The 16,880-nt window shown below is 38.7% G+C and overlaps 1 protein-coding gene across 3 annotated transcripts in view; it reads right to left on the bottom strand.

The window, feature by feature from the left end:
- The window catches only part of LAMA2 (laminin subunit alpha 2), a 348,381-nt gene that overhangs the window by 13,020 nt on the left and 318,481 nt on the right, over positions 1-16,880 (bottom strand). For 2 of the 3 annotated variants that reach the window (XM_042017501.1, XM_042017502.1), the window contains 7 exons: positions 15,640-15,651; positions 13,675-13,795; positions 10,771-10,989; positions 9,290-9,438; positions 6,293-6,469; positions 5,267-5,480; positions 633-745 (listed from right to left, as the gene is read on the bottom strand). In XM_042017501.1, the coding sequence (XP_041873435.1) occupies positions 633-745; positions 5,267-5,480; positions 6,293-6,469; positions 9,290-9,438; positions 10,771-10,989; positions 13,675-13,795; positions 15,640-15,651 (1,005 nt within the window). The remainder of the gene's footprint in view (positions 1-632; positions 746-5,266; positions 5,481-6,292; positions 6,470-9,289; positions 9,439-10,770; positions 10,990-13,674; positions 13,796-15,639; positions 15,652-16,880) is intronic. The other variant, XM_042017503.1, reaches the window with a different exon arrangement.

The raw sequence follows: 16,880 nt of genomic DNA, 5'->3' as shown, positions 1-16,880 counted from the left end.
GCGAAATTGCTTAGCGGTGTGACATGGCACATTTGTTAATGACCATGTGTCTTCAGAGCAAAAATGAATAACTAACAAGGTCTAGCTTCACAAATCCATTGAAAAAAGCTGCACTTCTACAAACAGTTCATGGAATTCCTTTGCATGTCAACATCTATATGTATATGTTGTTATACTTTGGGGTGGCGATGTCATTTTTCCTGTTTACTGTGCAAGCTTGACCTTAACTATTGGGGGAAAAGGGAAAGAAGTTTTGCTTATTGAAAGAAATTATCAAGTTACTGAACAAAAAACCTTTCTTCTGAAAAAGCAATCTGTGAAGTCAGTTGCATGACCTGGTTCCATTATTCTGTTTGGTTTTTAGCAAATCAGTCTGGGATCTGTGTGTGCCCAAACCTTTACAAACAAAGAGGTAAATTGTTTCTATGAGAGCTACTTAGGTGGGCACTTGATTGCCTAGATTTCATGCTTTAATGCTTTTTGACGTTTGCTTAATGAAATTGATTAGTCATGGGATGTGATCTTTTTCAGATTATGTCCATACTTTTGGGAGATGCCTTTGACAGAATTAGGAGGGGCATTTTGTTTTGAAATTTTTCCATCAAAACTCACTGCTGAAACAAACAACATACCTGTTTTTCACTTTGGTGTCATCAAATGCAACTGCAATGTGGCTGTTCCTTGAAAGACCAAATTGCTTGCCACCTTCTAAAATGGATGGTTCTGTGTCAGTAGCACAGGAATCCTGCAAAATAGACAGCAATCATACAAACTTCATATTTTGTATCTGTATCTGTGCATATGCTGGCAGTCTTCCAGCTGCTCAGGACTGAGAATATTGTACTTAATCTAGAGACTGGCCCTGCAATTTTCCAGTGTGCTGATGTCTCATCACACCAGCTAAAGTTATAAACCAGTATGACAGGAACTTGGAGTAAAAGCAGAGCTCATTAAGCTGGCTGTAAAAGCAAATAAAAGTAATATATGAACATTGCTGCTTTCATGCTTTCACCAGTGGACATTTACAAGAGTCTTAAGTGATTTCCAGGCAGCTCAGTGTACCCTTAGCTCACATAACTGAGTTTCACGCAGTAGGATTCCCTCTTACAGAAATGAAGCAAGAATTCAAGTTTTAAAGGGATGCTTTGTTGTCAACTGGAAATCTAGTAACCTTAAAAATAATGAGTTAAAAGTAGTTTCAGATCCTGCAGCTGTCAATGAGTCCTTCATTTTACTTCCTTATATTGTTTTACAACTGTATTCTTAGCTTAATGTGCTGTTGTTTCCCCCGGTGCTGTTGAAAGGCCCCCACAAACAATCAGGGAATCCAAATAACTCCTGGATAGATGTAACAACTGTTTAACTCCCCAGCTGTCTAATGTAGAGACATTACCCAGGTTGTAAAGAAAGAAACCCCTCCCTGTCGTTCCACTTCTATTAATCTTGAAGTGGTGCAACAATGCAAGGTAAAATATCTTCTGTCCACTATAATTTTCTCCTTTTAATTTCACCAGGTCTTTTAATCTCTGGTATACAAGCTCTTGTATAGGGGTGCCTGGGGCAATGCGAGACCATGGTAATTACCAGCTTCTACTCATGTCTGGCTTTTGCCTCCCACTGAGAGTATTGTGAAGAAACTACTCAAAGGATCTAAATCAACACAATATCAGACAATACCGCTGGGAAAGAAACAAACTTTGATAGCTGCAAGCTCTGTTTTTAAGCACTGTGGCTGCTATCATTTTGGATTGGTGACAGTCTCTTATTTGAGCCCTGACTCAGCAGGGACCTGCAAAGCACAAGGTGCGGTGCCTTGCTGACAGAGTTCTTTCTCTGAAACAGTTTGAAAATGTCGTGAGTGACTTAAGCACTGAGATTTCAACTGCAAAGAGGAAATTTCTTGCCCCCTGCCACTCAGTTTTTCAGTAATATTTTTTGCTTTCACACGTCACAAAAATCTTCATAACAGTGTAGAGGACTTCTAAAATATAGTTTTACATAATGAATACTCTGGTTTGAATATGACAGAGTAGAACGCCACGCATTATGACAAGAACAATTGATACATCAATATGCAACAGAGGGAAAAAACAGGGAAAATTCACCAGGACCAAGCAAGGTTATGAATGTATGACACCAGTCTTCCAGTGATCATCAAAAAGAAAAAAAAAAAAAAACTCCCATGATGCAGGGTAAAATTTCGAATTATTTTAAGCTTTACGGGCTTATCTAGAGATCTAACAACTAAGTTAATCACAATACTATGCATATAATACCTTCAATTACATTTGAGCTTGCTGAAACTTGAAGATAGGGAATAACAACTGGTACTGGAAGGGATTGGAAAATACACACACACATCTTTCTCTGGCATGCTTTTACATTTTACATGGTAAAAGAATATATTCTGACCGTAAATTTAATCCTAGACTAATATATGTTAGTAAAGGGTCTGACCCTGACACAAGCTGCTCCCCAGCATCAGTAAACACTGCAGTTTTTCTTCATTCCAGCAGGATGACTGTAAGAAAGGGCAAGGAGTGTGGGAGAGTGTCCAACACACCATTGTGGTTGGAATCATAGCATACACTGATTATTTACTAATAACTACTTATAATAGTAAGCATTCATCAGGCTGATGTGGAACAGTCAGCAAAAGGAAAAAAAAAATCAGTAGGGCATGTTTAAAAAACTTCCATACTTTATTCACAGCCCTGTGTCTGCTTTTATCTAAGGACAGCCAGCTTTACAGCTTTCGCAAGACTGTGCACTAAGCATGGATCATCAACCTGTATTAAAATATCTCAGCTTTGTTTTCTTGCCTAATGGCCTTAATGTGTCCTGGCTGCTTAATAGTCTCCCATATTACACGAGTGCCTGAACTCTTCAGCTGCACTTTACTTTGGTCTTGTAAGATGTCAGGGACTTAACTGGTAGGTCAAGAAGCTCGGGTATGGCAGTGGGAATGAAGAACAGAGGAGGCCACTGGTGGACTGTCACACATTCTCCATACTCTCATTTGCTGTATTAGTAATTACAAAGAAAGCAATTAGTAGAAAGAGCACTGAAGCAGTCCCCACAGTTCACTGAATACTGTTAATAGCACAAGGCAGAAATGCATGGATCAGAAGAGAGAGGTACCGTCATGGAGTCAAAGGCAGAAGTAACGCTGGCGCTCCTCATTTCAGCAGCAAGCGAACCCTGAGAAGCAGGGAATAACGTGAGGCAGAAGTAGCAGATACCCAGTGTTGAGGAACATTTTGGCATCCATAGCAAGCAGCAGCAGACTGGTGGCTGGTGTATTTCCCAACTGTCCTACTTACGAATCTTTTCTTGCTTTTAGTACAGGGAAGGCTTTTTTTCTCATTTGGGATTCAACTGCCCACCCCTTTGACATGCAGATGGATGTATGTAGGTAAAAAAGCTCCTAAAAGGACTTAAATAGACCATGTACCTTATTTAAGCCTCCTATGTGAAAATACTTTTTTCTGCTGTACATTTTCCCTTCTACACTGAGATACTGTATAATTTACTGTCATATGAGGGCCGTCTCATATGAGTGCTACCTCATTACCAGACTGTAGTTACTTTGTTGCAACAGTCCCCTGAAAAATACTTTGAAGAACTACTAATATCAATGTAACAGCTATCCAAAAGCTTGCCTTATTTAAAATAGTTTCAAGTCTTCAGCATACTAAAACAGTTTCATTATTTTCAAGAGAGAAGTGGAGTAATGGTGCTTTATTTAGATTTTTATTTCGAATTCCTGTTTTAAATTAGCACTGCTCTAGATACGTGATATACACAACTCACATTGTTACAAAGGGACTAGTTTCTGATATTAATGAGTAGACCTATTCCTCTCAATTTTGCTATTTTGAAAGTTAGTGTTTATAATCTTAGGAAGTGTACACTTGCTCTTTCATGCTCTTCTGTGGTTTGCTTTTTGTTTTGTTTATAAGGCTTGATCAAGGGATACTATGACTGCATTCCTTCACAATAGTGACCATTAAACTGGATAATCTTTTTTACCTTGTTGCCTGGTTCCTTATCTTTCTATAGTAGCCTTATTGTACTGCAAATTTGCTTTAAACTCCAAACAGAAAAGCTGCACTGGAGCCCTGGTGCTACAACTACTCCACCTTGTGGGAACGAACCACAACCGCTTCCCTAGAGCATTGAGAGGCCAGTGTTTGTAACTGTGGGGCTCGGGATACGGTAATAACTGAGATGGAGCTTGTCTGTCTTGAACCCAAGGCTCCCATTTCCAGGTACATGATGTGGAGATTTCAGTAGTGCCTGACAAGTCCTTCTAGATAAAGCTGTGCCATAGATACCTGGCCAACAAAGGTGGTCACATATTTCAAACAGAATTTCGGTTCTTAACTTCTCAAAACGATCTTATTATTGAAGTGTAAATTCCAATGCTCCTAACTGGGGAACGTGCAGTCTTTTCACACCATTTTGAAGCCTCACTCACACTGAACTATAGCCTGCATAAACCTGCTGGCTGTATTCAGGTCTAACAAAATACAAATAATTTTCCTCTCAAAAATATCTTCCAGTGTATATATTATTGATTTTAATATTCAGATGTGTCAACATATGTTCTGTGAACAGTAAAATGTTGCATCAATCTACAAAACTACTACACTTGTGAGAGAAGAAGTTTTGTCCTTAAATTTTGTTGTATAAGACTGCTTGCCACTATGTAGCTGTTTATTTCTGGTAACAACAGTTGAGCTCAATTTAGCAGAGACTGGGGTTTCATTTTGTAATTCTCCTGACTAAAGTTACAAAATAGCAGTAGAGGAATTGCCATATCAAATAGGCCTCCAGGTTTATCTTTTTCTTCATCCTGTCACTGACAAGGCTGTTATCATATGCATCAGAGAACAGCACAAGAAATATCGTAATGAAATGGATTTCCCATGGGAAAATTTCCCTTCCAAACCCAAGCAGATATTGCTTGGCTTACATCCTGAAGTGTAAGGGTTTATGGCAAAGCATGCAAGCCAAAGAGAATTCTAAACCTATATCATTCTTTAAATTACTGTTGTGATAATCCAAGCAAATTTTATCTACCAGTTTTCCATTATCTACAGGTTTTACTGACCTGCAACAAGGTGTTTCATGTACAGAATCATGCTGAATTGTTACTATTTTTGCGGCAAAGTGCTTCATTATTCCTGATGAATAGCCTTTCAATTTTGCCTGGAAATAGAAATTTTTCAAACTCTACCTGACTGAAGTGATTCATACTTACAAGTGCTGATGATAGAGATGGTGTTGGAGGAGGAGAAGCAGGAGGGATTCTTGGCCCTTCTTCCTCCCCATTAGTGTCTGGTTCAGGTTGGACCAGAACTGTTGCACGAGTTGGTTTATCTTCATCCTCAGGTGGCCTAACTTCTGGTTCTAGTGTGGGACATCGGCCAATATCTGCATTTTCAAAGGAGACGGGTTGAGCAAAGTCCATAGGGCTGAGAACACACAAAAAGAGTGATGTCTGTTATTAGTTTTTCTGCCTTTTTACCACCCTTTTATAAAGAACAGCTACATGCTGCAGTGTAATTTCACTTCACAGGATACAAAAGCCAGGACTCATCCCATCCTGTACAGGTAGGTACGTAGAGAAATGGGACACTTCAACTAGAGGCAATAGTGACCATCGGTTTTTCTTCCTACAGTCAGTGCAAAGAGACAGGCATCCCCTTTGGCAAACTTTACAGGCCTATGTAGTTTCAGTGGTATTGCAGAGAAGTCCTTTACTCTGATGTGGAGTGATAAAATCCTAATTTAGGTACTTCAGATATATGAAAGGAAGATTTAGATGGAAACTTTCTATAGAGGCTTTATTTTATTCATCATTGCCTTTCCTTTTACTCAAATGTTCCTTCCAGATTACTGCACTTTCCACAAAGTAAATTGATTCCCATGGTGGTTCTCAGAATTTTGACTTCTCTTGGAAGTCAACCTTACCTAAAATAAAGTATTATAGTACACCATAAATACCTATCGCTGATGCACATCTTACTGCAGTGTTACTGCTGAATTTCTCTGATTTTGTGGATAAACAGACAGTGTTGGCTTGTCTGTAAAACAGCTCATTAATTGCACAGCCTATGGAGCATACACTGTAGACAAAAAAAAGGAATGGCATATAAAGAAAAGAGATCATATTCCAGGATCTGCTGCTAGTATGATTCGTTACAACAATGAACATTCTTCTGGAAACCAAGGTAGTTAACCAGATCTCATTAACTGGACATTTGTTGGCATCATTGAGACTTACGTGGCATTAATGACAAGATTCCATATACAGCCCTCAAATGGTGGTATGTTTCTGACAGGTGAAGTCTGAAACTGAGAAGAAGTACCCCCCACAAAGAGCTTCTTAACAGAGATGGGCTGGTCTGATGGCAACCTCTGAGTCTGGACTTTGTCTTCATCGACTTGAACACTGAACATGCTGTGGAAAAAATTTGAAAGCAAAGAAATATGTATTTTACTCTGGTTATTTCTTGTATTGAAATCACCCCGTTGCAGGCCCCATTTACTCCTGCACCAGCTGTAACAATGAGCAACTCAAATTATGTAATTGGTGGCTCACATTAAATGCATATTAACCACTAGAGGGGTTTCAGCTGCTCCTGTGCTTCCTTGGTTGTTGTTCGACAAAGCCTGGCGAAACTGTGCTGTGGAGGGGTGATAATGTCAGACTGTAGCTGCATAGGAAGAAGTGGTTTGTGGTTTGGCAACACTGACACAGCAAGGGCGGACCTGGCTGTACTGTGATGGTAGATAAAATCATCTAGAGCTCAGCAGGATGGGAACAGCATGGGGTCACATTTTGTTTGGACTCCCTATTTCCCTATGACCTTCTTGCTGGGGCACAACCACTGCTACTGACTGCAGGATCCAGGGCAGACATATGGTACACTTTTTAAAGATCTGGTAGCTTTTTATGTGGGAGGTGGCAGGGTAGGAAAATCGCTGATTGCTCATCATGTACTGATACAGGTGCTATAATTCATTCCCATGGGCATTTCACATGGCACAAGCAAAAGACAAAGCTGTCCCATGGTTACTGTTAAGGCTGAAGAGAGGAAGGTAGAAGCCTCTGCAGCACCACTGGCTGACTAATAATCAGTTTTTGGCAAATAAACTCCCTTTTGTCAACTGCAAATATACTGAACTCCAATATTATTTCTTAACTATAATTACTAATGCTAGCAACTGAATATTGAAAATGTATATTGAAAAGAGGCCTGTTTTCAAATGCAAAATGCTTGGCTTTGTTATTTACATACATCCTAGGCAGAATTGGATAGTGACTTAAGCACCTGAATTACGTAAGTGCTGTACTACGAACAAATTTTCCAGTTTCCTCATAGTTTTGGATGGATTAATTTGGTCTGGAGTCTGGCTGCAGAGTAAGAAACATGATTAATTTTTCAAAGGGTTAGAGAAAGCAGTTATTAAAGGACTTATCTCTGAGGACAATCCCTATGATATCTTCCAGACCCTTCAGCAGTGGAAACAGAAGGAAAGAGATTTCTCTAGAGGCAGTTCAGAGCAAGAGACTAATTTAGGTTCCATGAAGTGTCCCAGAGAGGACACTGCCCTTCTCTGCCTTCAGAGGTAGTGTAGGGAAGTCAGATTGCCAAGACTCAAGTTATCCTTTGTGCTGATGTATCTTAGACATGGCTAACCATGGTAAACATTTTGGGTGCAAGCAAAACCATGCAGTGATGTACATTAGTCTTCAACAATATTGTATTTCGTAATTATATGGACAATTATCTCTCTGCAGAGTTTTCCCAGGGTGTTCCTCACATTTAAAAAAAAAAAAAAACAACTTGAGTTCATGAGCAGAGGAAGGGTTAATCTTAATTTGTGTCTTTTCACATCCATTTCAGGTTATAGAAACTTCAGAGTTCAGACAATTTGTTTTGTAACAAAGCTACTTTGAAAACACAGAGGTCTCATCTGAACGAGCACCATCACTGGATGGCATTGTACACCAATTTTTGCCTTGATGCACTCTCACGGGTACCCTCATAAGGTCAAGCTACTGTACTTGCTATAGCACTGCATAGAAGAATTTATTTTGTTGTTTAGAGCCTTCTGTTATCATCTGCATATTTGTGTTCTGTCACAGTGACACAAAATGTATCACAAAATGCAGTCATCCATTTCCAAAATAACTTTTCCTTCCAAAGCATTTATGGGTTGGCTTTGATCCAGTCACTGAAGTAGAGGAGATTTATTGACTGGAGGCATTATTTATGAGAGGTTTTCTAACAATACAATAGAAATGCAGTCAGAAAATTATATGGAGAGAAAATTACAGAGACGACAGAAGAGCACTTCAGCACTACACAGGAATGGTTGGTCAAGAAGGCTGCAGGCGGGGTAAGAGGGTGAAGTGGATAAGTGCCTTTTGTAACACGCTGGATGTCACATCTTCTTTCTGATTTCTTTTAAACAACACAGAATGTTGTGCATAGTGCACTAATCCAACAAATGTCTGTACAGGATGTACACATTTGTATGTTCAAAGGTTCATACTAAACCCTGCTTGGAACAAGGGCTCTTCCAGGCCATAAATAATACTGCCTGCCTGAGTCCTACACATTACAGTAGTGCTGTTTCTAATCACTTTCTGAATAGTCAAGTGTAATAGGAAATTTTTACAATGTCTGAGAAAGGACAAAGGAATTCAAATGAAGTTCAGGGTAAAACAAAATGGTCTGAAAAGGTGTTTTTTCCAGTAAGAAAAGTCGGACTGTGTGTTTTCACAGTTTTACCATATTTAGCTGGGCACCACTGTGTCCAGCACATGACATCTCAAAAAGGCTACAGGCTGCTGTGCTGTTGCAGTTTGTACCCTTTGGAAACAGTCTTTTTCTACACGTCCTGAAAAGGAGATTTACTGCACCACAGCAGAATTTCTCACCCACAGATTCTTTAATAAAATGTATTTGCCAAGAATCAGAAGGTTAAAAATTGCGACAAATCAGAAGGTTAAAAGTTCAGACAAATGCAGGTCTCTGGAGAAACAGGCTGGTAGCCTAGAAAAGCATGTAAACCCAGCTCTTCAGAACAACAGTGACTTAGAATTCTTATTTCTAAGAATTTTTTGATCACAATACAATTAAACTAATTTTTTTTTTTTTTTTGTCTCAGCAGAAGCATTTGCATGGATTGCCAAAGCCACCAATAGATTTGCTCTGTCGAACTAGCTGTGCTGTAGCACAGGTCTGTAGCACCTCTAGGTATTTGTTACCCTCTAGCTCTTTCTATCCGGATGGAATGTGCTCTGCCGTCGTGAAACTCGCCAGCCTCTGGTCTGAGGGTGATTCTGTAGGGATCCCGGATCCCAGTGGAGATGTGCACTTCCAGCCGACCTCTGTTCAGGAACACAGCATAGTAGGCCTGCAAAGTATATGTTGGAGTGAAAAGGTAAGTTACATTTGGAAAGAAATTACTTCACTTAGTTTTATGTTAGTGCGTATGTTCTATTGTCTTACACTGCCTTTTAATTTGCTCACCATAGACAAGACACGGCTGTTTCAGTTCTGCTGCTGCTATACTCAGACTCTGGCACTTTTATAATGAGGAAGGGGTAAAATGAGGTCATGATGGAAACATCAACAAAAGATTTAACTACCTATTTTCAGGGAACGATGGAGACTTCTAACCTACAATTCTTCTGATTTTTGTTGATACAAGACCTGCTCTTAAACTCATCCATCCCTGAAGTGCATTGATCTCAGCTTGAGTTCTGTGTTTGAAGGGCTGGCAAATCATGCCAGTAGTTACTCCAGCACCAGTATCATATTGTGGCAGATTTCAGGATCTAAACTTCAGTTACTATAGCAATAAGTGGTCATGCTCACTTCTGTGACCTGAAGAGCTGGGAAATGATAAGGGAGCCCCCCTACCCTGAAGTTAATGTCATCCAGGTGAGCCATTACAATGTGCTGTCCCTGGAGTGCATTACTCCAGGTCACTGGGAGCTCTCTTCCAAAATAGGCAGAAAGGAGAATAATGAAATATCATTTCCCAGAAGTCCTGAACAAAGAATGCATCAACACATTCTGTTTATTGCTGTTGTAGTGTGTCTGTCTGTCAGGATTTTAATCAAGTTTTAATCAAGACTTGAATAATTTCTAACAATTTCTAGCAATCACACTTACAACAGTCACTCAGACACTGTGGACTTACATAGCAAATTTGTACTTTATGAGAGAGAAGGAGAAGGCAGAGCACTCAAGTCTTAAATTCCACATCAGTGATCCCAAACAAGGGACTTAACACTGTGTTCACCAGCTCTTTTTTTTTTCTTTTGGCCTTAGGGAAATTAGAATGATCCTCATTCATGTCTCTATGAACAGGAATGAGAGAGTTTCCAAGCATTAATAGTGCGTAAGTAGTCCTCAGAATGAGTGAAGAACAGTATGATTTAATATTTAAGTTTGGTTAAAAAACCCAACATAGAATAAAATAAAAAACCAAATCTGCTGCTTAGCAACAAGCAATGGATACCTGACTGTAAATCTGTAAGAGAAACAATTTCTCCAAGGCAAAAAAACAATTCTGAGCTTCTGTTAGATTCTTCATCTCATAAAGGATAACATTAGAAATAATTTATTCCCAATAATTGAATTTTAACTTAAGCATAAACATCTGACAGTGTCTTGAAGCAAACCATGGCAGTTCAGTAGAATTGTGGGGTTTTTCTGCCTTTTGCCAGGTTCCTCGTACCTGTCCTGTCTGTCTGCGCTTTCTCCTCAGAGGGGCAGCTTTCCTTGCAGATTGCCTGCGCTTTCTCCTGGGAGGGACAATTGTGCCACTTGTGCCAAATAAGATGATCCCAGACTCATTCCTGGTGCTGAAGGAGAGATTGATTTCTGTGCCCACGTCAAAGGAGACAGGCTGCAGTTCCACAAAACCTGGCTTGGAGAAGCTAACTGTATGAATGTTCTGTAGGAAGGAGAGGACAGGACAGCGCATTAGTAGAATTAAGAGCAAGAGTATGAACGCACAGGAAGATTTCCTAACTAGAATAATAAACTACATAAATATAACTAGTGTGAAAAGATGGAAAGTAATAATAAACACATAGCAATTTACTCCTCAAAGTGTTCTGCAAACACTAATTTACCTGCTTACATCTAGCATCATTAGCGTACTTGTGGAATTCTGTCTTACAGGAAGGCAAAGTTCCAGTTTTATGTCGATATATCCTCTTGGATTAAAAATAACTGCTCAACGTTGTTTTTATTTTATGTATGTGTTTTACATTGAGTTAATACAGCTGGAGTTTGCTTTTAAATCTATAAAATAGGTAATATTAACATAACCAATATGAACGTAAACTACATTCTATTATTTGTCAAATGTGCTGAGAAAATACTTTGCATTAATCAGTCACTGTTGCTTCACTAAGTATCACTGCTTTCTTGGTTACTCAGAGTCATAAATGAAGCACTTGTTGCACATGGCCAAACTTTTGGTACACTGGTAGCCATTAACACAATTTAAAGAGTAGAATATGTCGTCAAATAATAAATCAGTGCATACTCCCAAAGATTTTCAGTCATCACTGCCAACTCATGTATTCTTCCAGATGTGGAAGACCAGTGACTCTTTCTAAAGTAGTTCACCATTTTTTCAGTACAGTAGAACTGTTTTCAGGTCTAGAGATAAAAGATTATGCCAGATAAAATCATTGCTGGTGGTGCTCACCTTTCTCTGAAACCTGAGGACATTTAAATAATTGAACACATATCCAGTCTTTATCCTTTACTTTTGCTTCACTTCTTTTTAATTTTCCTGCATGTCTTGTTTTGTACAATTAAAATATTATACTTATTTCCGCAACAAAAGGGTTAATCCAATTGGATTTCATACTCTGAAACCTCAAGTGTCACAAAATAATGTGAAAGGCAAAGTACTTTCTAAGATTCATAGCAACAGAAGAAAATGAACACAACTGTTCTTTCCTGTTCTTTCTGTAGCACCTGTTACAGAAAGAATATACTATAAATCAAAATAAATATGAACCTCTCTATCAAATTTTTGTTGAAGCCAAATCTGTAAGATTTAAAAGCATTTGAACAATCTGTTTTTACAGTTTGGCTTTACCACAAACTTGAAATATTAAAATATGGATCTCATAACAAATCTAGTCTAATATCCTGTCTGAGAATGCTACTGTTGTGTACTTTTGGCTCTGATGAAGGCCAAAGGTACAGTGGATAAACACAGCAAAAAAGGGCCCTTGTCTTTATTTTGGCCTGGCCAAGTTCCAGTTACTGTTCAAAGTAAATTTTTAATGTTTTGTAGAAAAAAAATATTTGGAGAGCATCGGGTTAACAACAACATGTTTGTATTTACTGTAGTGGTATCTGATATGGAATCTAGATCATCTTCTATCTACTTGCAAAACTCTGTTAAATTGTAGAGATTTTCAGGGAAGAAATACAAACTATTTATTGGGACACAAATGTCAGTGGAAGTATTTTTTTATATAAAAAGACTTTTCCATGGAAAATTACTAAATTCTCTCCCAAATTTCAGATCAGATTTCTTGAATTCTCTATGCACTGAAAGGCTGTTAATTGCAAGAAGCAACAATTGAAAATAAACGCATTTAAAGCTAAAATAATAACACCAATTTTGTACATTCTTAGTGATCAGTTAGAAATGCACCTTCCAGCTCAGTGGTAGCTTATGACAGTAAGTATTCATACCTGATGTTTTATGTAGTGAATGACTTTATAATAACAGTTAAAAAAAATGTAAATCCTTGGGTTTTATGTGCATCGATTTTTTTTTAGTTTTTGCAGAGTTGTCATTGCCTATCCTCATTAATGTCAATAATTCCCATTTTTGTCAGCTGAAACTGATGCCATGAAGATTTTTTGCCTTTTCTTTTATACCCCTGTTATACCTTTTTACAACTTCTGTATTCCCAGTGCTTTTTGCCTACATTCTTGGACTTGTTTGTCAAGCTAAGAGACTAAACATTTTAGAAGCTTTGTTGCTAGGGATCAGTGTGCCCCAGACCCCAAGGTCCTCTCCAGAACATATTCTGTAAACCAAGGTAGAACCATCCAGGGGAAGGTTCCTTGGGGAGGGGGGCTGACTCGAGCCTCTCATTGGGGAATCTTTGATAGATATGCTAATTAGTAAAACCTATAATGTTATACCCAATGTTGGGGGGGCAGAGACAGAGAGATAGACTCAGCGGGGTGCATCTCGATGCATATGACCTGGATGTGTGCACCTAAGGATCCTTAAAAATAAATACCAAGGTAAAATCCCTTTTCCCCTTCTAACCCTGTATGCCTCTTGATTTTAAGACCAGGAAAAGGCATCAAAACAAAGCTAAATCCCTGTTAAGCTGTTCAGAAAACCCTACCCTTTAGGAATAGGGATATCACAAGCGGCCAGGGATACTCTCCAAGAAGTCAGGATCTGAAAAACTGGTCTACTTTCTGATCAGACTTGCTCATCTTTCTTTCTCTTAAATTTAACTGGATTTTAAGGTTAAATTCCTATCTAAGGAATATATCATATGCAATTAATCTACTATGCCATAAAATCATAAACCAGAAAACATTTATACACATTAAGGCCAAAATACCTGGAAATCAGACTAACCTCTAGTGTGCATCCTTTGGTTAGACCAACGAAGTCAGGACTGCTCAATATGTTATAAGGTGTCCTTGAAATTTCAATGTCTTTGAGGCAACCTGTGTATTTCTCTAAGTTCACTTCAGGCCTAAAAAACATTTAGAAGTACAATGTGTTTTCAAAAATAGAGTTTAGAGAGAACAGTCAGCCAGACACACACACACACACTTTCAGATGCACAGATGCTTGATTTTTATTTTTATTTTAACTACACACGTACACTCGAATACACGTTGCCTTCTACCATATACCGACACACATTGCACTCTGCCAGAAGAAAAGCCTTATAAAGTCACTTCAGAAAAAAACCTTCATTCATACCATGGAGAGTAAATCCAAATAGAAAAAAACCACTATTTATTTCACTAAAAATATTACTCATGAGTGTTTACTAGATTATCTGAATAGTACGACCAGCTAAAAGAGAGAAAAATTAATTTGGGAAATAAATAAGGAGTTAAAACTGGTGTGGGGTGAGGAAGGGAGGAAGCAACAAACACTTCAGTTCCCTGGAAGGAAGGAAAAAATTTTAAAGAATATTAATTACAAAACAAAACCATTTTGCACAGATACTAATCAGCTGCATGTTTTGGCACTGAAAGCCATTCTTTGCATTATTAGCCAACCTAGCAAGCGTGATGTATTCTCTGGCAGATTAGTACCCTCTGCATAAGTTAAAGCAAGCATCTGGTTTACTAAAATGTTCCATATGCTGCTTTATTTACAGTCAAGTAGCTATGGTCACCTTTCATTTTTCATTTTCTTTCCTAGCTCTTCTCCAGTTCCTTTATGGATTTATCTTCCCAGCAGAAGAACAGTTTTGCTGTTATCATTGTCACTGGTGCCTACAGTCGCCTGTCTTTGCCATCCAGAAACCATTCTTGCTATTACCCTCTCCTGCCTTGTCCAGTGACAGACTGTCCTCATCCTGTCCTGCTACTAACAGTTGCTGTTACAATTCCCAACCCATATCACAGAATCACAGAAAGGGTAAGCTTGGAAGGGACCACTGTGGGTTGTGTGGCTCAAACTCTTTGCAAACACTGGACACTTGCTTGATGTTTTCTTAAGACTTCTTTTTTCCCTTTTTCCCTTCCAAAATATATCAAACAAGGTCCAAGTTCACAAAGATCTTGCATAACTCTTGGCTTGTTTTTCAGGTTTTCTTGTTACTTTTTTTCTTTTCTTGCCAAGATAGGCCAGTTTTAGGGGAAAACAAAAAGCAATTTCTGGAGCTTGGGAGGAAATAATCTTTCTGAGGATCAGGGCAGAGGGCTGGGGCTGAAGTTGTATTTTTCCAATTCAAGCCAGGAATTAGCTTGTGCAAAAAAAATTAGAATGTGCAAAACACAGTGAAGTTCAGTTCATATCTGAGCATACCAAAGCAAAAGCAATGGATACAAATAGTTGCAAACTGAAAACTCAGTCAGAAATAAGTGATCTCCCCCTTCTCCCCCTCATCCTCCTGTTCTTAAAATGAGAAGTGGCAAATTTCACAAACATCTCCACCTTCCCTTCATGCTCTCCTCAGTAACTACATCACTGCCTCTGAGCACGGGACTCCCCACCTCACATGGGACTACACTGCTCCTACAGCCCGGAGGTTGGAGCCAAAGTCAGCAACACACCTGGCTGCAGCTTCGCTTCCGAGGCATTCCAGCGTCATAAGCAACACACAGCTGGAGTAAGCAGCTGCGTGAGGAAAAACAAAAGTTGCTTGTGTAGGTGTGTGCACAGCGTGGAATGTGAGGTGAGCACTTGGGAGCAGCTTTGCTGGATGTGGCAGGAGCAGCTCGCTGAACTAAGAGCCTTAGCGTAGCAGCTGCTCTAAACACTGCCCACACACTGCTGCTGCTGCGGTGCCGCCCGTGCTTTCAAGCTGCACTTTAACTAGACACATGCAAGTCATGCAAATAATCTGATTGTTTTTACCTTGCTTTCATACTGGGGTGAGAAGGAAAGGCAAAAAAAGAAAACAACAAAATGGCATTAATTGTAGGAAATGGTACTTCTTGCATTGTCGTTCTGTGATACTTATTAGCAAGGCTCAACCATTCCACAGTGAAGCAAGCAGATGTACGTCATTTACAAACAACATATAATAACAGGTGAGATTCTATGTACACTCTTGGGCTATAACAATTAACAGGTGTACTCTGCAAACAGCTACCTTAAGATGTAATTCATCTGACGGCTTTTATAACTTGATACTATACTTGGTCATGAGCAAAAGCAAACCATGTAAAAGAATTTGGCAGAACTGACACGACCTGATAATTACAAAGTCACAGATACCTCAGTGTCTATTGTTTGCAGTAGCTCAGCTTTCTCCTAATCTCCCTTTCACTACTTTCGATCCTAATTTACCATAACATTAATCTTGCCTCAGGCACTGATGAATCATAGCTGTAGGCAGAATGGTTATCACAGGTCAAAGCAGCTGTGGTACTTGGATTTTCTGGGCAGCCACAAAGGAAGTGGAAGATAATTGCTCTAGACATTTTGTTATGCACTGGTGTGATTTCACAATTACATAATACAGTGCTATATTTCATGAATAAAATAGATCTTAGATCTTTTTATTGCTGGGTGATTTGACATCAGAGGTCAATTATTATCCTAACAGATTAACAAATATGTCCATTCTTCTAGTTGCAGAAGAATCTGTGGATTAAATACAACAGTTTCTTGTGCACAAGACCACTTCAAGGCTCTCATTATGCCATGTAGTTAAAGCTGACATAGATTAATGGGCTTGTTTCTGTGTTGCTCATCTGTTCATTGTAGCACATAATTTTCTTGTTCTTGTCATTGCAAAACTGCTGAATATTCATTTAAACTTTAAGTAAGTTTTTTGGTCTATTTAAAGCCATGTAAGAAAATCACTAAATTCAAGTATCTGTTATCCCATTTCTTTAGTTTGTTTAAGCTGAAGTTAACATTTATGAATATTACTATGCAATATTTAAAAAATAATTACTGGGAATTTTATTTGTGTAAGAAATTCAGGATCAGACTTCTGAAGGGAAAAGGTTGTCATATTTCATTCTGGTTCCATTAAATATATCAAGAGTATTGTGTCATATACTTTAAGTCCTGAATATAGGAGAAATTTTGTCTAAGGAGATCAGGAACTAAAACCCACAAATAATTTAAAATTATATCTAAGCAAA

This window comes from Corvus kubaryi, unplaced genomic scaffold (genome assembly GCF_017639235.1).
Source record: "Corvus kubaryi isolate FWS band 111438036 unplaced genomic scaffold, C.kubaryi_AGA036_p1.0 split3-73, whole genome shotgun sequence".
Lineage (NCBI taxonomy): Eukaryota > Metazoa > Chordata > Aves > Passeriformes > Corvidae > Corvus > Corvus kubaryi.
This window is presented reverse-complemented; position numbering and strand designations above follow the sequence as displayed.